Genomic DNA, 19,939 nt, shown 5'->3' on the forward strand with positions numbered 1-19,939 from the left:
AAAATCATATACTTGGAAGCGGGCACAAGAGTCACTTAGCGCAATGCGGAGATCTTTTGGCGAACGTGGGGCTCGAACTTGCAACCCTGGGATTAAGAGACTTCTGCTCCCACCAACCATCCTGCTTAGGTCCGATTTTGGGTCTTTTTAAACCGCCCACTCGAGCTCATTCTTCCCATATCTTTTATTTTATTTATAACATTTCTATGCCACTTTTTTCTTCCAGGGATCTCAAAGCGGTGTCCATGCTTCTCTTCCCCACTTCATCCTCCCAACCATGTGAGCCTCTTCGCAATGCCTTCACCTCCCTCATGACAGCTGAGTGGGAAAGGAGCCGCAAGGGTAGGGAAGCCCTGAGAAAACGCAAAATTATTATTATTATTATTATTATTATTATTATCATCCCACCCTGGTCTTTACTGTGCATCATAAAACACGAGCAGAGATTGCGGTGCGGCGGGGCAGCAGGTTTTAGTTTTCTCCCCCCCTGGGGCTTCCATGTTACTGGATCGAGGGGGCTCTTCTGCTGCCGCGGAGGTTGCTTCCCAAATTCAGCAAAAGGCAGAGGGAGGAGAGTCTCCGCTTCAGGGAGAGGCTTAACTCCGATTTTCTCCCCCACTGCTGCTTCCTCTAAAAGTAAGCTAAAATAAATGGTGAAATAAATGGACGGTATTCGCGCTACTAAAATAAACGGGACTTCAGGACTCTCTCCTTATGGAGAGTCACGTGACCCGCCAAGCCCTTTCGTCACGTGACCCGCCCCTTCTCCTCCCCCCGCGGGAGCGTTCCCTCCGGTCTCCTAGCAACGGCGATGGACCGCGAAGCGGAGGGTCGCGCTTACCTGGCGCAGCACAAAATCCCGGAGCTTTTGCACAACCTGAGCGCCTTGCTGCTCTACCACCGGCCAGGTAAGCCCCTCTCACCCTGGCCATGCCAGACACCAAACCTCTTGTAAATATGGAAAATATGGAGGTATTTAAATATGGTGCCTGGAGGGAGGACAGGATTCAGAGCTGTCAACTTTCCCCTTTTCTTGCGAGGAATCCTATTCGAAATAAGGGAATTTCCCTTAAGAAATATAAGTGATTTCATGCTCTTTATTCAGCTCATAGTGGTGAGGAGGAATGAATGAAAGTCCCCTCAAAGTATCTGCTTTATATACATTATTTACACAATGGGCTGCACATGATTGGCTAATTCCGGAATTCTACTGTAAGCCAATCAGGTTGTGGATTCACTTCTATCTGGAGCATGATTGGGTGGTTCCTGCCAACCAATCATACTGCTGCATTGTTCTAGGACCAATCAGGCTGCTGCCTTTTGGATCCTATTGTTCTAGGACCAATCAGGCTGCTGCCTTTTGGATCCTATTGTTCTAGGACCAATCAGACTGCTGCAGTTTGGATCCTATTCGACTCAGTGCATAACACCTTAAAAAAAGGGAAACGTTGACAGCTATGGACAGTATTTGACCCACCCACCCAAAGAATCATTATACACAATAATTCCTTTTGGTACAGTTGCTTTTAAATAGATCTTCTTCTTAGGTGCCCATATAAATATAGGTTTATTGTTGTTGTTATTTGTTGTTTGTTTGTTTGTTTGGTGTTGTTAATAATATTTACTCCCCTCTTGGCTTGGCACCCTGTGTAGGGGACCCATCTGTGCTGCTCCAAATTGGGTGCTCCTTCCTACCTCCAACTGCCACAGCTCACTTGGTCCTGACTGCCATGTGACACTGATATTTTTGTCACAGGTGAAAATGTAAGAACAGGGCCGGCCCGCCAATAAGGCAAGGTGAGGCGACTGCCTCAGGGGCAGGATCCACTCAGGCAGCAGATCCTGGATGTTAAGTCTTTCTTCCCTGCTTGTTCCCAATGAAGATCTTCGCTCACCCATTTTTCCCTGGTGGGGAGGGTCTGTATGTGAGGATGTGTGGCGGGGGTGCCAGTTCAGTCCTCTACCCCAGCAGCGCGTAGTTGGTGGAGAAGCTAGTAAAGGTAAAGGTAAAGGTACCCCTGCCCGTACGGGCCAGTCTTGCCAGACTCTGGGGTTGTGCGCCCATCTCACTTAAGAGGCCAGGGGCCAGCGCTGTCCGGAGACACTTCCGGGTCACGTGGCCAGCGTGACATCGCTGCTCTGGCCAGAGCCAGAGCCAGAGCCGCACACGGAAATGCCGTTTACCTTCCCGCTAGTAAGCGGTCCCTATTTATCTACTTGCACCCGAGGGTGCTTTCGAACTGCTAGGTTGGCAGGCGCTGGGACCGAACGACGGGAGCGCACCCCGCCGCAGGGATTCGAACCGCCGACCTTTCGATCGGTAAGCCCTAGGCGCTGAGGCTTTTACCCACAGCGCCACCTGCGTCCCTTGGAGAAGCTAGTAGGGAGGGTTAAAGTGCAGAGAACATGTGGAATTGAGGCCTGGTTGCCAAGCCCCTCACAATGTTCATGGGCTGACAAGTGTTTTAGGGGCAAGGACTTGTAGATGAGAGCTCATGCATATTTCCTGTGAAGACAGAACTGTGTCAGAAGAAACTTCAGTGATACTACAGAAGGTGATAGGAAAACCCTCTTTCACAAGTGGAACTTTGTCATTGCCGGCATCCGCGGTTAAATAGCTTACCGTGAACAAGCAGTTTGCTAGCGCACACTGCCTAGTTGCCTCTCTCACCTTGCTCGTGATGCTTGGCTTTTTCCGTGCCTCCAAACATGGAATCATAGTTTGTTTCTCCCAACCCACGGCATGGTCATGAAAACCATTGTCAATTATGATTAAATACCGTAAGTGCTTCAGTTCCCAGGAAAAGTGCAACTTAATGAACCAATGACGCTTAGCTGCCTCTGAACAATAGTAGAAACATTCCCAACAACAGTTTGGCTATGACAAATTGTCATTTGGGTTCTCCTCTTCCAGAACTACCTAGTGGCCATTCAGCCTAGATATTATGTAACCAGCAAGCTTTGGTACCTGCATTTCCTTGTTTTCCTCTTCCAACCCCATACCTGTTTCTTTTTGTATCCTAGTCTGAAAGTCTGAAGATAAGGCCTGCATCTTTTTTTATCCTTTGCACAATGCCTAGAAAACTAATAGTGAGAGTATCTACCAGAACACGTTGAAGTGGGAACATATGTGTGTTTTTATCTTACAGACAGACCAAGAGAGTTTTTGATAAAGACACTGGAAAAGATAAAGTATGCAAAAATTACTTCTACAGACTTTCCTTATCTTATGGACGAGTCAAACGTGGACGCAATGTTTGAAATGCTAGACGTTGCAGGCCAAGGTTACATAACCATACCACAGTACAAAGGAGGTTAGCGGCCCTTAATTTTTTTTAATGAACATCTCATTTCATATACTGTAGGTCAGGCATGTCCAACAGGTAGATTGTGGTAGATAACACCTTTGCTCCCCATGCACCCCCCCCAAAATGGGTCCTTCCTCCTGAACCCCCCCAAAAGGGGGCAGATCACTGCAAGTTTTTAACTCTGTGAGTAGATCGCCACCCCTGCTGTAGGTTATTATGGCCACATGTGGCAAGTTTAGGCATGAGAAAAACAGCTTCAAGATTATTCTCAGCCTAATCTTTCCAGAAATTTAGTGAGTAAAACAACAAATCCTTTAGATTTATATTAAGTAAATTTCTACAGTTTGTTAGTTGTTCCTGATGTTGAAAAAAGGAAACAAGTAACATTTGGGAGCAATGCTCTGTAAAAAAAACAACTCAGTACAGTAAAGCGTACTGGGTTCTTCTTCAACAGCCATCTCTCCTTTCTCACCCACCCATCACAAACCCTGCCTTGTTTTTAGAGACTGGATATGAGAAGATAGGGGTATCTCTTTGCTATATGGAGATAACAGCGTGCAAATTATGCTGTGCTATATGTGTTTGAATGTCAGATCTGCCTAATCTATGATTTGACCTCATTCAGCCTTCCATCTAATGGAGGGTTCATAAGATCACCTTCATTTAGATAAATCCACTATAATGTGATTCTCATGAATTTATGCAGTGGTAGTGGAGGATACGTGGATGTACAGGTTTCTTGCTGGGTTGAAGTTTTTGTCCCATCCACATCTGATTAGTTAAGGTCTAAGCAGAACTGAAGATGGAAAAGAATGCACTGACTATAAGAGTTGTGTATGCTTCAGGAGCCATTTCTCTAAGCATCTTTCATTTCCTCTCCCCTATTTTAGCACTTGAATCTTTGGGATTAAGTATCCAGGATGAAATTTATAATGAAACTGACATTATGACAGCAGAGGAGTTCAGGGGAAAAGTGTAAGTTGAACTTGAATGTTGCACAACTGCTTAATTTTTTAATTTTTTTCCCCCTGCCATACTGGGCTAGATTGACCAATATGGATCTGAATTGTTTCCCTACATTTACCATCCTCGTGCATCTGTCCCACTTCCAAATGTCTGTAATGTTTGAATAGGGCTTAAACGTATAAAATCTAATGGATGTACGCCAAGAGATCAAAGCTTTATAATGGTAAGAAGTTCAATCTTCTTGTGCTCGGATGTTTAATCAGTTAGTGCTTGTAGACTTTGGAACCATTGGCAACTACCGTATTTTTTGCCCTATAGGACGCACTTTTTCCCCTCCAGAAATGAAGGGGAAATGTGTGTGCGTCCTATGGGGCGAATGTAGGCTTTCGCTGAAGCCTGGAGAGCGAGAGGCATCGGTGCGCACTGATCCCTCTTGCTCTCCAGGCTTCAGGAAGCTATCCGCAAGCCTTGCAAGCACAGTGGGAGTTCCCGCGGGCTCACAAGGCTTGCGGGCAGCAGCCTGCAGCCCCGGCAAGTGTCCGCAAGCCTTGCGCGCCCGAGGCTTGGGCGGCAGCCTATCGCCCGAAGCACAGGAAGCCCTCCGGAGAGTGCTCCGTGCTTCGGGCAGTTGCAGTTGTGCACAAGGCGTGGGGCGGCAGCCGCGGCTGGGGGGGGGGAAATAAATTTTTTTTATTCGTTCCCCCACCCCCCCAAAAAACGAGGTGCGTCCTATGGGCTGGTGCGCCCTATAGGACGAAAAATACGGTAATACTACTCTGCCAATCTTGCTGTTTTTCTCTGGGTAGGTCAACATTTTTAGAATATCCAGTTAGCCCTTCCTCCAAGATTATTATTGGAATATGTATGGACTTGGGGTGTGTGGAGTGTTAGGGGAGGAGTAGTACCTCTGAGGTGCTTTGTCCACCTTTGGTCCCCACACTGCACTCAGCTCTTATCTGCAGCTCCTAGAAGCTGTCTGCATGCAACAGCTGCCACACCCCAAAAACAGCTAAGCAAGGTAAGGGTAGACTATAGAATCATAGAATCATAGAGTTGGAAGAGACCACAAGGGCCATCGAGTCCAACCCCCTGCCAAGCAGGAAACACCATCAGAGCACTCCTGACATATGGTTGTCAAGCCTCTGCTTAAAGACCTCCAAAGAAGGAGACTCCACCACACTCCTTGGCAGCAAATTCCACTGTCGAACAGCTCTTACTGTCAGGAAGTTCTTCCTAATGTTTAGGTGGAATCTTCTTTCTTGTGGTTTGGAACCATTGCTCCGTGTCCGCTTCTCTGGAGCAGCAGAAAACAACCTTTCTCCCTCCTCTATGTGACATCCTTTTATATATTTGAACATGGCTATCATATCACCCCTTAACCTCCTCTTCTCCAGGCTAAACATGCCCAGCTCCCTTAGCCGTTCCTCATAAGGCATCGTTTCCTATGAGTTAGCGACTTACTCTGCATGTGGAGACAGACTCTGGCAGATTGAGAGGACAAGACCAATAGTGGGTCCAACGGTTTAGAAGGCGGTTTCTGCACATACTGTGGAGCAGGGGTCAGTAAACAGGGCTTGTCAGCCTGGGAAGTTAGCCTATCTAGGTGCAGGAAAACTGATCCTAAACCTCTAATGCTTTGTGGGATATCTTGTGGGAGAAGAAAAGGCCAAGGAGCAAACCCTACACAAATCCAGAGTGGAGTCCCTAAGGCAGTTGGATGGTGTCTTGTACACCTCCTTCCAGCAATAACTTGTTTCCTTTGGACCACATGAGCAAGGTGTTATCCTGTGGGCAGCTCGGAACCTCCATACACACTGCTCAGGCTTGCGCCCCAGGGAGGTCACTTCGGTGCTGCTAACACAGAGGTATGACTTCACCCCAGGAGGCATACTCCATTGTCTCAAGACAAGACGGATGCCAACTACAACGTTTGGAATTTCCCTGCTACACCTTTTGGGAACAAACTAGCCAGTTAGCATTAAGTTGCATTTATTTTCAGTGAGACTTAATGAATGCTCAAATCTCTCCCATTGAAATTTATGGCATTTGAAGGCGATTAACTTTGAAGAAAACTTGCCATGTTTACTGTGGAAAAATTCAGAAAGTGTGAGGTGTGATAGAAATAAGTGGCATTAACAAATGCAGAGGAAAGATTCTTTGAAGAACATTCGGTATTCAAAATAAAATGACCACAATTCAGAACAGATTTAGCATGATGTTGAGTAAAAAAAATACATGTAGGAAATTTCTGTGTTAATTGTAATTAAGATATGCTGCTCAGCCTCATACTGTATATTGTGAACAGTGAATGATATGCACATTATACATTCTAATTGTTGCTTTTTGTTTTCCCACAGGATGAAAAAATTTGCTGAAATGTGGGAAGCATTTTAATCTTCAGTGTTCTGATCTAAAGCTGCTTGACTTCATATTTTACTTTTGAGAAACTAGTATTTCCATTATAGTTGACTTTTCCTGGTGTAATAACAACTGCACCAACACTATAGCAATTCTGGAATTTGGCTTGTCAAATAAATACTGGGCTCATTATAGCCAAAATTAAGCAGTTTTAGTTCCTTTACTGCACTGGGGCGAGGCTTTATAAATATTTATTGCCCCAAACTCTCTCCTTAATGAAGGCTTCATGATACCTATTGTTTATATTTACCTCTCACTACCTACAAGATGCAAGGTATATTATGTAGATTAATAAGTGGATTATGAGTGTCGCTCTTATGGGCCATTTCTAAACCAGAAGGAAAAGAATTACACATTTCCTTGCCACATTGTGAAGTTGCTCTAGCTTGAACAAAAAGGAACAGGATGAAAAATGATTGCCCCTTGCCTGTTTAGAGACTAGGCATGGGGCAAACATTTTTCACAGTTTGCCTTTTTCCATTTTAAAAACAGAAACCGTGGTTTTTACAAAATGAGAAAATTCCTTCCAGTAGCACCTTAGAGATCAACTAAGGTGACCTGAAGGTATCTGAAGAAGTGAGCATGCACACGAAAGCTCATACCAATAACAAACTTAGTTGGTCTCTAAGGTGCTACTGGAAGGAATTTTCTCATTTTGTTTCGACTACAGCAGACCAATACGGCTACCTACCTGTATCTTGGTTTTTACAGTACAGTGGTACCTCGGATTACATACGCTTCAGGTTACATACGCTTCAGGTTACACACTCCGCTAACCCAGAAACAGTGCTTCAGGTTAAGAACTTTGCTTCAAGATAAGAACAGCAATTGGGCTCTGGCAGCGCGGCAGCAGCAGGAGGCCCCATTAGCTAAAGTGGTGCTTCAGGTTAAGAACAATTTCAGGTTAAGAACGGACCTCCAGAACGAATTAAGTACTTAACCTGAGGTACCACTGTACTTAGTAAATGGATTTGGATTTGTGGAGTTGTTTGCAAAAGCACAACTTTTTCCAAAGTTGTACATTTGTCACATGCATGTGTGCAGAAATACATTTTTTTGCTGTGTGATAATGAAGAAAGCCTTTTTGGCTTTTATCCTGTTAGTAAGTTGCTTGGAAATTTTTTTTGTAGTAAGTGACTAAATAAGTCACATGCAGGCAGCAACCATTTTAGGCATGTCCGATATGTGCGCAACCGCACACACACGCATCATGCCAAACCAGGAAGTGACTCAAAAATGTCACAAAAAGGGGCGGATCGCGGCAGGGGCAGAGTGGGATGTTAGGCTTTTTCAATGGGCGTTCTGATTATACGCAATTTCACACAAGCGCAAAATTACCCGGAACACAACTGCCATGGAAAGGGGAGTTGCCTGTAAAGACATAAATAATATTGGTAGAAATTAGGGGCACAAGAACAAAAGGGGGAAGAGGTTTCAGTACACTCTTTAATAAACCAAGCTGTAGAAAACATATTTTTGTTGAGTGTTAGAAATAAAATGAGAGTACAACATCATAGCTGTCCAATTAAGAATGGCTATTTAATCCTGTCATGCCAGGATAGAGATTTTCCTAGTTCATCCATTGCCAGCAACAGACAAACCATAAATGTTAGAGCTAAACCTTGTTTGTTGAGGGTACAAACTCTGACATAGTTCGCTCACTTCTTTACCCATAGCAGAAACTGAAATAGGTTGTGAAAAACCAACACAAAAGTTTAATGAACTACAGCTCAAATAAATATGCATTCATCAGTACCCTATTCTAATTAGATTTCTGAACTGCAGTGTTACACATCCCTGCAATCAGTTTTCATCTGTACCAGACTCATGAAGCCATGTTTACTACTGTATTGGGAGAAAACATTTTAGAAACGCTTTCTGCAGACCTGAAAATACTAGCAAAGCCATCCATGTTCTTCTACGCCGGCAAAATTGCACTGTGCAGACAGCTCAAGCACCGTATTTGCTCAGATTATTTAAAAACAAAAGTTACATTTTTATAAACACCATTTTACAATGAATTTGAAATTATATACCTCAAGCTAATACAAAAATACAATTTTAATTAGAAATTGCCTGGATAGAACTAGTAAATACGAAACCAGTTTCATGTTAAAACTTTTATCCAATCACTGCTAAGGATCTTCAGCGTAGCCATATTGTGTTTAACTGTGTCTGGTTTTTTATGCTTGTGTCCATTTTTAGCACTTCTCGAATGGCCATTGTAGCATAAGTTGATGGGGGGAGAGAGAAGTCCATCTTCAAAGCTTTGTATTTGCCTTCTGTCATAAGTAAATTAATGTTTAGGAGAAGAAGAAAAAAACCACGGGTTATCAAACAGGCCTAGAGTTTGCCAAACAAATAACTTCATCCCCCAAAGGAGCAAAATATCAACCAGTGTTAAGTTTGATGTACCGTATTTTTCGCTCTATTGGACACAGTTTTTCCCCTCCAAAAATTGAGGGGAAATGTGTGTGTGTCCTATGGAGCGAATGCAGGCTTGTGCCATAGCCGCACGCAACCCCTCCGGCAGGGAGAGGCTGCACGGGGCTATGGATTCTTTAGCCCTGCGCAGCGTCTCCCGGCAAGGAGAGGCTGCACGGGGCTAAAGGGGAAGCCAAAACAGCGAGCGGGATCCATCCCGCTCGCTGCCTTGCCTTCTTCCATAGCTGCGCGCAACCTCTCTGGCAGGGAGAGGTTGTGTGCAGCCTGTACGCTGCTCTTTGGGGCTGGGAAAAATATTTTTTTCCTTGATTTCCCCCCCCCCTAAAAACTGGGTGCACCCTATGGTCCGGTGTGCCCTATGGTGCGAAAAATATGGTAATAACTTCAGAAGAGCTTGTTTGATTAAGCCAATGGCCCATCTATTCAGCATCTTGTTCTCAGATGCTTGTGGAAAACCTGGAAGCAGCACATGAGCAAGAGAGTGTTCTCTCCTCCTGTTGTTTCCAGCAGCTGTTATTCAGAGACACATTGCTTCCAAACGCTCAGTTTACATCACTCCCAAGATCTTCATGTTAAACATGCAACTCAGGTGGGCTGCCACTTCCTTCCCATGGGATCTCTCAACCTGCTTTACAGATTTGAAGTCACAATGACGGATCCCTTTAAGCCAGGGTGGCTAACCCTTTTCGGTCAAAGGGTCACAATCACTCTTGTTAAATCCTCCTAACCATAAGCTGGTTTAAAAGGCCAGAATTATACCCAGCAAATCAAGCCACAAGATGTAGGCTGGGAGAAATACTGATCTGCAGGAATTCGGAATCTGATCTCCTGCGTGGGAATGTACAGAGCGAGGGAGAAATAATGGGTGTTCCCTAGGCAGTGTTGTTACAGGAGTACACACACATCCTTTATAGTAAAAAAGATAAAATTCTCTATGGCAGCTTGTCTCAACCTTGGGTCCCCAAATGTTGTTGGACTACAAGTCCCATCGTCCCCAACCACTGGTCCTACTATAGCTAGGGATGATGGGACTTGTAGTCCAACAACATTTGGGGACCCAAGGTTGAGACAAGCTGCCATAGAGAATTTTATCTTTTTATTTTGTTTCGACTACGGCAGACCAATACGGCTACCTACCTGTATCTTGGTTTTTACAGTACAGTGGTACCTCGGATTACATACACTTCAGGTTACATACGCTTCAGGTTACACACTCCGCTAACCCAGAAACAGTGCTTCAGGTTAATAACTTTGCTTCAGGATAAGAACAGAAATTGGGCTCTGGCGGCGCGGTGCAGCAGGAGGCCCCATTAGCTAAAGTGGTGCTTCAGGTTAAGAACGGACCTCCAGAACGAATTAAGTACTTAACCTGAGGTACCACTGTACTTAGTAAATTTGGGGGGAAATGGATTTGGATTTTTGGAGTTGTTTGCAAAAGCACAACTTTTTCCAAAGTTGTACATTTGTCACATGCATGTGTGCAGAAATATATTTTTTGCTGTGTGATAATGAAGAAAGCCTTTTTGGCTTTTATCCTGTTAGTAAGTTGCTTGGAAACTTTTTTTTGTAGTAAGTGACTAAATAAGTCACATGCAGGCAGCAACTTGTAATCCAACAACATCTCTAAGGTAGTAGTGAAGGATCAACTCAACAAAACCAGTCTGCTAGCAAGTCCAGTTGCCCCTGAAAGAGCTTGCTCCATGTTTTTTACCTTTTGTCTTTAGACTGGCAACCAGATTTTTGCCAAGAGGCATCTGATATCCTCGAGCAACTATTGCAAAAGAGGGTGAGGTGACCAAGTATTGAGGTCTCTCTTCAATTTGTCCCTCAAATGGGAGATTTGTTTTGGCAGCAACTTTGCCTCCATCAGCAGTATCTCACATCCCTTCAAAGAGGCCAGCTCATGTTTATCTCTACAGCAAAAGTACCAGTGTTCCTGGTAAGCTGTTTTAACTCTGTCTATTAGCCCAATATCTAATTTTGGGGAAGAAACATACTTTTTAAAGCTTTCAGCCCAACATTTTATTTTTTTAAAAAAAACACACCATTGTATTAAGAAGTTAGATTCTGTGAGCATCAGTTGGGCCTGATGAACATTTACTGTTCCCAACCCTAATTCTGCGGAAAGCCATCTAATTAGATTTTAATTTGATCCTGACTTGTTTTTAGGAGGTAATTTAATTATTGTTTGATTTTATACCAATGTTATATATTTGATGTCCGCTGCCCTGAGCCCAGTCTCGGCCAGGGAGGGCAGGATACAGATAAAAGTTGTTGTTGTTGTTGTTGTTGTTAAAAAAAAGGGACATGCATGGCTGAATAATCATATATGGCACAATTGAAAAAATATTACCTGTTGCAAGAACTGCAGGTGGTTTTCCTTCCAGTTTATCTAAGTCCGTATTAAATAATGGAATCTTAGGGTCATCATACACAACTAGCTCCCTTTAAAAAAGAGAGAGAGATTTAAAATGTGCCCAACAATAAGAATCATATACCTGTACAGTCATACCTCGTTACATTTGCTTCAGGTTGAGCGTTTTCTGCGGCGACCCAGAAGTACCGGAAAGGCTTACTTCCGGGTTTTGCCACTCGCGCATGTGCAGACGCGCAAAATGATGTCCTGCACATGTGCAGAAGTGGCAAATCGTGACCTGCGCGCACGCAGGTTGCCTTCTTTTCAGGTTGCGAACGGGCCTCCGGAACAGATCCCGTTCGCAGCCAGAGTTACCACTGTATTAGAAATTCCTCATTGCATCATTATTCTAGGAGACTGTTTTATACTTGGTAGAAATGGTTCCCCACACCCGGGCTTGAAGATGGCAACCTGTTTTCAGTGCAAAGCCTGTTGGCTTAAACACTGCAATACTTTCCACGCCTACTCGGTTCCTTCTGAAACCAATGGGATTTACAGTGGTGCCTCGCAAGACGAAAAGAATCCGTTCCGCGAGTCTCTTCGTCTAGCGGTTTTTTCGTCTTGCGAAGCAAGCCCATTGACAGCTTAGCGGATTAGCGCTATTAGCGGTTTAGCGGCTTTTAGCGGCTTATCGGCTTAGAAAAAGGGGGGGGGAGGGAAAAAACCCCGCAGGAACTTGCAAGACATTTTCGTCTTGCGAAGCAAGCCCATAGGAAATTTGTTTTGCGAAGCACCTCCAAAACGGAAAACTCTTTCGTCTAGCAAGTTTTCCGTCTTGCGAGGCATTCGTCTTGCGGGGCACCACTGTATTCAAGTAGCTCTGCAGAGGACTTGGGATTTCTTCCTAACGAAGGTTAAACACTAAACGTTACCTTTGTTACATACATATGTGACTCCCCTTTAAACATGAAACTTTTATCTTTTTAACTGAGGAGCAGCAGCACTATAGACTTGTGGCTACATGCTGCTCTTTGAGATAAGCAGCACAACCATCACCAAGCACACATCAGTAAACACATGGTTCAGAACGTAAAAACGACCTGCTGAATCAGTCCAAAGACCGATCTAGTCCAATATTCCATGATCATTGGGGTGTCCAAAAGCAGGACATGAACGCAGTAGCCCTATTCCACTTGAGATCCTCAAGTAACTAGTACACTCTGGAAGCAATAAAATCATATTTCTAGTAGCAGTTGTTAGGCTTGTCATCCATCTGCTCCTCTGGCTACTAAACTGTGTGCTATTTACTTACCAGCTCACATCCTGAGGTCGGATGATGATCTTTCTGTAGGCTCCAGATAAGGAATAGTCTCGAATTTTGTGCTTCATGTTACTGATGTCGAGATTGTCAGCAGCTAATATTTCCTCGTAGGCTTTCCCAACTGCCGTAAAAGGACATATGAATGAATGGCATCATGGAATTCAGGGCAAATGCATTGTAAGTTTCCCTTTTTGCATCTCATGCAATTCTGACCTGTAATGCTGAAACGCGGCCCAAAAGCATAGTCTTTGTTCCTTAAAGCTCTATTTAATAAGGAATTATTTGTAGGAAATCCCTGGTCCTGAGATATAAAAACCTACTTTCAAGCCATTTCGGTAAGCAGGCAATCATCCTAAACAGAACTAGGGTGGCAGCAAAGCCCATGATCATATAAGCCCCTATTAGTTAGATGTGCCTCCATTCCTATTAAAAATATCTATTAACATGCTTCCAGTCACGCAATGTGTACCAGCTGGGGATAGAGGAATGAAGTAATGACTGCACATGCCCTAAATCTGGATGCTGCTAGACTATTTGCCTCCAACAAACTGTTTCTTTTTCCTTCCTTCTCCCTTTAGCATACAAGCTGATGAATGTTTCTTTAAAAAAAACTTTTCTATTTCTCCTGCTAGCTGCACTTTGTTAATGCCTGATCCTATTGTTTGGAGAACACTAGTTAATGACTGAATGATCTTCCTTTAAAATATGGTTACAACTACCGTATTTTTGCTCTATAAGACTCACTTTTTCCCTCCTAAAAAGTAAGGGGAAATGTGTGTGCATCTTATGGAGCGAATGCAGGCTGCACAGCTATCCCAGAAGCCAGGAACAGCAAGAGGGATTGCTGCTTTCACTGCGCAGCGATCCCTCTTGCTGTTCTGGCTTCTGAGATTCAGAATATTTTTTTTCTTGTTTTCCTCCTCCAAAAACTAGGTGCGTCTTGTGGTCTGGTGCGTCTTATAGAGCGAAAAATACGGTAAATTACCGCTGATCCAAATACAGAAAATACTCCGAATTCTCCATTAATATACAGCAATATTTATACATCAAATGTTAGTCACATTAGTAAATCCATTGAAATCAATGAAGCCAGCTGATTTCAGTGTACCTATTTAATCTGTGCTTATTGAAATCAGATACAAAACCCATTTAGTTACATTTGTACAGACACACGTACACACTCATCCCCAGCACTTATCTGCCAGCATAGCAAACCTGATTATGCACATATCATCCACTTTTGACTTTAAATAGAATTCTCACTTTTGTGCTTTGGATAGATAACATCGAAACCAGGCAAAGGCATCACAACATCATGGATGGTGTAACTGTCAACATCTGATTCTTCGATATAAACAGCTGTACCTAAAAGCAAGAGGATGTTTCAAGTAATTTCCAGGTCATCTCAACCAGACTTCCTAATGAGAAATCTTTTTCTAGATAGTGTATCTTTATGAGCTCCTTAACAAGGAACAAAGCAAAGAGGACATACAGCTTCAAACAGAATTAGGCAGCCTGGGTAGCACAAAACTGTACACAATGGAAGGCACCAGACTGTCACTGGTACATACACTGACAAATTACTGGCAAATCTAAGACCTAGTGTTGCCGAGTCGGATCACCAGGTCCTCCCTCTCTGAAATCTGTGCCTCTGCCCTCTGAAGACCTCCCCCACCGAACCTCTTTCTTCTCCTACTTAACTTAGGCAGTGATGGCAGTATCTCGTTACTGCCAAAGCCCTCTTCCCTGTCAACACAGGGGACTTCCAAACAACCATGTTCCAGTGCTCAGGTAACCTGAGAAATGTAGTACACCACAGGATACCAGAATCCAACTGGGAGCAACGACTGGGAGCAAGAGCTCGCTGCCGCCTCCAGAGTGGGAAGGGAGAGGGGCTCAAAGGACTTTCAGATCCCATCGAACTTCCAATGATATAACCAAGAGCATAATCCAGAATTGGGCATTTTAAAAAAAAACTTGCTCCACTTAACACTTTAAAAGTTTGGTCTGCCAAGCCTAATTCTAAATAAACGAGAGGGTGTATGTGATCATCTCTAGTTTTAAGGAAGAAGATACTAGGAAGCTATTCCAAAATGTATTACTGACTATGTGCCACCACATACACACATGTCCTGACATCAAGCAATGTTGACATTTTACCTCCTTTTAGTACAAGATCTCCTGGCACAGCAACAAGCCCATATTCTTCTATTCTGCGGCTCACCATGTTATTCCATACATAACTCTGATAGCTATGAATATACATCAAACGATTATTTCTTGGGATCTGCAGACCAGGAAAAAGTGTTAATCAACATGATGCTAATTTTGTAAGGCGCATGCCTGGGGTAAGGTAAGGTAAAGTAAAGGTAAAGGACCCCTGGACAGCTAAGTCCAGTCAAAGACGACTATGGGGTTGCGGTGCTCATCTCGCTTTCAGGCTGAGGGAGCCGGCATTTGTCCACAGACAGCTTTCCGGGTCCTGTGGCCAGCATGACTAAACCGCTTCTGGCGCAACAGAACACCCTGACGGAAATCAGAGCGCATGGAAACGTCGTTTACCTTCCCGCCACAGCTGTACCTATTAATCTACTTGCACTGGCGTGCTTTCAAACTGCTAGGTTGGCAGGAGCTGGGACAAAACAACAGCAGCTCACCCCATCGCGCGGATTCGAACCATTGACCTTCTGTATGGCAAGCCCAAGAGGCTCAGTGGTTTAGACCAGAGCACCATCCAATGGACTCAATGGGCACAATTCTGAGCAGACATATGTAAGGACGGCGCTGTTAAAGGTTTAAATACACGCCTGAAAAAACTAGGGAGCCCCTGGCTCAATTTACATCTTTAAAAAACAAATCCTTTTGGCTTGGCAAGTCAGAACTAATAAACCCTAATGAAAAATATGGAAGGAAGGAGGAAGGGAGGGGAAAATTCTTCTCCAGTAGGCCATTTACCATTCACCATAAATTTGACTTCACCCCCAAGTTGTTTTCAGACATGCTCAGAGACGGTCTACAAAAACAAGCAAACGCTTCAACTTACTATGCCAAATGCAGAGACTATATTCTTCAGTCCGTACTTTGAAAGTCCCCGGAGCAGCTGTCCCTCCACACACCGTTTCACGGGCAATTTTTTGAGGGCCGCATCTGGGTCTTTCGTTTTTGCCCACTCTTCTCGGCATTTTACCAAGTATCCCTTTTCAGCTGCAACAACCATTTGCATAAATGGGAAGGACTTTAATTTCAAACCATGTGAGCGGGTTTCCTTTTTATTTTTAAAAGGAGTTCAGCTCAAAAACAGGCCCGCACAGAACCTAAGTCAATGGTATCTATAACACAAAATCCTTCTCAGCCAGTTTCAAAACTATCCTGCATTTTCAGTTAACTATCTGGAACAGATGGCAACATGCTATATTGCACACCTTACTCAACTTCCTTGAGGTTAGCCCCATCAAAGTTAGTCTGAATTTCAGCAAATACCTATCTGCTGGGTGCATTTGCAAAGTACGTTGTCTGACTAGACCCTCAATGTAATCCACAAACCAGCATGTTGGGCCTTAAAATCCATTTCCCCCAGAGCTTCATGTTCCAGGGGTGGGCCACCTATATTTCCATCTTCAATTTCTGCTATTAGCTGGGGTTTTAACTATTCCCTACCCTGCAACCCACATATCCTTTTGTTTCCCCATTTTAAAGCTTCAGGGTGTGGCATTTCTGAATTTAAATATCAAGTTCCATCCTACAGCATCAGCTTACGATACTTAGCATTATAGAATCAGGACACAATTTGAAATGAATCAGGATCTATATGTTGGACACTGGCTCATTTGACAGCAACGAGAAAATGTGCCATTACCATTATTGGCCCAGTCCTGTGGAATGCTCTGCAAGCAGAGATTCAGCTGTTTCTTTTAAACTTTAAGCTGCTGTTGGAAACTGTTCTATGCTGCCAAGCTTTTGCTGGCAATGAATCCTTCTCAGTAGATTTCTGATTTTAAATTTTTATATGGATTTAATTGTATGGTTTCATGTATGACTGCTGTGAACCACTCTGATTATTTTTTTTAAAGGAATACAGTGGTACCTCTGGTTACAAAGTTAATTAGTTCTGGAGGTCCGTTCTTAACCTGAAAGCGTTCTTAACCTGAGGTACCACTTTAGCTAATGGGGCCTCCTGCTGCCGCCGCACGATTTCTGTTCTCATCCTGAGATAAAGTTCTTAACCCAAGGTACGAGTTCCGGGTTAGCGGAGTCTGTAACCCGAAGTGTTTGTAAGCCAAGGTACCACTGTAGCTGTTTACCGATATTTTTATTAATATAATCACTTGCTTTCAAAACATAAACAGGCAAACTATATAGAAGTGCTCCTTTGAGTATGTAAAACCACTGTTGAATGAAATTGAGTCCAAAATGGCTAAAAAAAAATTACTTGCCTCCAGGACGTGGTTTTAGGATTAAATCGATGACTTCATTCCAGTTATTCTGTAGTATAGCTCTAAAAACATAGAAGAACATCTGGTTAATATTGCATTGCCAGCAAGGGAGAGAAATCCTATGAGTCTGCCAAGGCAAAATACAGAATCACTTGAACCAGCAAACAAGTGGGTTGGGCTGCAGTCTTGGTTCTACTAAAGATTTCAATGGAAAAACATGCAATTCGGATAAAATGAAAACTTTTTACAGTGTGCATTCAGCAGCCAAAATTTTAAACATAGTACAGTGGTGCCCCGCAAGACGAATGCCTCACAAGACGGAAAACCCGCTAGACGAAAGGGTTTTCCGTTTTGGAGGTGCTTCGCAAAACAAATTTCCTATGGGCTTGCTTCGCAAGACGAAAATGTCTTGCGAGTTCCTGCGGGTTTTTTCCCCTTCCCCCCCTTTTTCTAAGCTGCTAAGCCGCTTATCAGCTGATCCGCTAAGCCGCTTATCAGCTGATCCGCTAAGACGCTAATAGCGCTAATGCGCTAACGGGCTTGCTTCGCAAGACGAAAAAACCGCAAGATGAAGAGACTCGCGGAACGGATTCTTTTCGTCTTGCGATGCACCACTGTATTATGCAATCCTTCCCATAATCATATGGACCAGGAGATTTGTGATTTTATTTTATTTTTTATTACTGAGAAGGGGCTAAAGCTTAGAAATAGCAGCCCATTCCCGGCCAATTAGCAAGGCGACAGGTGATCTGGGGTCTGAATCCGTATCAGTCAGGCCCAAAATTCCTACTCACTGGGCTCCCAGCTGCTTTAAGGTGCCACATATATGCCAATAAAAGGAGCTCACCTTCCAACTTGATATGTAGGGACAGCTGTGGTTCCAAATCTTTGCATACCATAGTAGTTGACAAATCCAATTTCCCTGAGAGACTGCATGGCATGTTGAACTTGATCATCGGTCCCGGTTATATTTCTGATAAAAGAAAGAACTATTTTAGGAGAAAGTACATAGGCACACACCGTGCGTTAGAACGCAAAGATAAAAGTCACGATGAATTGGCACGTGTACAGCACAATCCTATGCACAGACGTATTCAGAGGTCAATCCCACTCAGTTCAACTCTTGCTTCTCCATTGAGTGTTTAGGTTTACAGCCCTGAGTCAACAGGAGCAAGGAAGAAAAATCAAGTTTACAGTGGTGCCCCGCAAGACGAATGCCTCGCAAGACGGAAAACCCGCTAGACGAAAGGGTTTTCTGTTTTGGAGGTGCTTCGCAAAACGAATTTCCTATGGGCTTGCTTCGCAAGACAAAAATGTCTTGCGAGTTCCTGCGGGTTTTTTTCCCTCCCCCCCCTTTGTCTAAGCCGCTAAGCCGCTTATCAGCTGATCCGCTAAGCCGCTTAACAGCTGATCCGCTAAGCCGCTTATCAGCTGATCCGCTAAGCCGCTTATCGGCTGATACGCTAAGCCGCTTATCTGCTGATCCGCTAAGCTGCTTATCGGCTGATCCGCTAAGCCGCTTATCGGCTGATCCGCTAAGCCGCTTATCAGCTGATCTGCTAAGCCGCTTATCAGCTGATCCGCTAATAGCGCTAAGCCGCTAATGGGCTTGCTTCACAAGACGAAAAAACCGCAAGACGAAGAGACTCGCAGAACGGATTCTTTTCGTCTTGCGAGGCACCACTGTATCTGCAAACAGTGGCGTAGCGTGGGGGTTGCAGGGGGGGCCGGCTGCACCGGGCGCAACATCTGGGGAGGGCGCTCGCCGCCTCCGGAGTCGCCAAATAGCCTCGGGCGCAGGCTGTAGCAGAGCCCCATGTCTCGCGGAACCGACGAGCTGTGCGCGCATCCGGGCTGAAGGTGTCCGGCAGGCAGCAGTTCTCAGCGGTCCCCGCGCGTCAGGACCACAGAGGGCGCGCCAGGCAGCCCCTCCTCACAGCCCCGCCGCCGCCGCAGCTGCTGGGCCATGTTGCATTTTCCTCGCCTCTCTGCCCTTCTCCTCCTCGAACTAATATCAGTGTACTGGAAGAAGCAAAGATCACCAGTGCTGAAGCAATAATTCTTCAACGTCAACTTCATTTGACTGGCCATGTTGTGCAGATGCCTCATTATCGTCTTCCAAAGCAACTACAGTGGTACCTCTGGATATGAACAGGATCTGTTCCGGATCCCCGTTCGCACCCTGAAGCGAACGTAACCCGCGCATGCGCGTGTCGCGACTTGCCGCTTCTGCACATGACGTCATTTTGACTGTGCATGCGCGAGCGGCGAAACCCGAAAGTAACACGTTCCGTTACTTCCAGGTTGCCATGGAGAGCAACCCAAAAGCGCTCAACCTGAAGCATATTTAACCTGAGGTATGACTGTACTCTATTCCAAACTTTAAAATGGAAAGCGTAATGCTGGTGGTCAACAAAAGAGGTTTAAAGACTGTCTCAAGGCGAATCTTAAAAAATGTAGTATAAACACCGACAACTGGGAAACACTGGCCTGCGAGTGCTCCAGTTGGAGAACAGCCTTTACCAAAGGTGTCATGGGCTTTGAAGACTCTCAAACTCAGGACGCAAGGGAGAAATGTGCTAAGAGGAAGGCACGCTTGGCAAATCCACACCATGATCAACTCCCGCCCGGAAACCAATGTCCCCACTGTGGAAGGACGCATGGGTCCAGAATTGGCCTCCACAGTCACTTA

General features: G+C 44.5%; 2 protein-coding genes across 4 annotated transcripts in view; one reads left to right on the top strand and one right to left on the bottom strand.

Annotated features, from left to right (window-relative positions):
- The first annotated feature begins 773 nt into the window (after positions 1-773).
- On the top strand, positions 774-6,837 carry EFCAB10 (EF-hand calcium binding domain 10). Its single transcript, XM_079993752.1, has 4 exons — positions 774-908; positions 3,150-3,314; positions 4,199-4,283; positions 6,632-6,837. The coding sequence occupies exons 1-4, from the start codon at positions 812-814 to the stop codon at positions 6,666-6,668; spliced, it is 384 nt and encodes a 127-aa protein (XP_079849878.1). The 5' UTR covers positions 774-811; the 3' UTR covers positions 6,669-6,837.
- Positions 6,838-8,120: 1,283 nt separating this feature from the next.
- The window catches only part of PUS7 (pseudouridine synthase 7), a 30,763-nt gene continuing 18,944 nt past the window's right edge, over positions 8,121-19,939 (bottom strand). For all 3 annotated transcript variants that reach the window (XM_079993667.1, XM_079993669.1, XM_079993668.1), the window contains 8 exons: positions 18,095-18,220; positions 17,248-17,309; positions 15,858-16,018; positions 14,975-15,101; positions 14,078-14,179; positions 12,806-12,935; positions 11,491-11,582; positions 8,121-8,974 (listed from right to left, as the gene is read on the bottom strand). In XM_079993667.1, coding sequence (XP_079849793.1) covers positions 8,838-8,974; positions 11,491-11,582; positions 12,806-12,935; positions 14,078-14,179; positions 14,975-15,101; positions 15,858-16,018; positions 17,248-17,309; positions 18,095-18,220 — 937 coding nt within the window. In that variant the 3' untranslated portion in view covers positions 8,121-8,837. The remainder of the gene's footprint in view (positions 8,975-11,490; positions 11,583-12,805; positions 12,936-14,077; positions 14,180-14,974; positions 15,102-15,857; positions 16,019-17,247; positions 17,310-18,094; positions 18,221-19,939) is intronic.

Source organism: Podarcis cretensis, assembly GCF_951804945.1.
Source record: "Podarcis cretensis genome assembly, chromosome: 10".
In the NCBI taxonomy this organism is placed as follows: domain Eukaryota; kingdom Metazoa; phylum Chordata; class Lepidosauria; order Squamata; family Lacertidae; genus Podarcis; species Podarcis cretensis.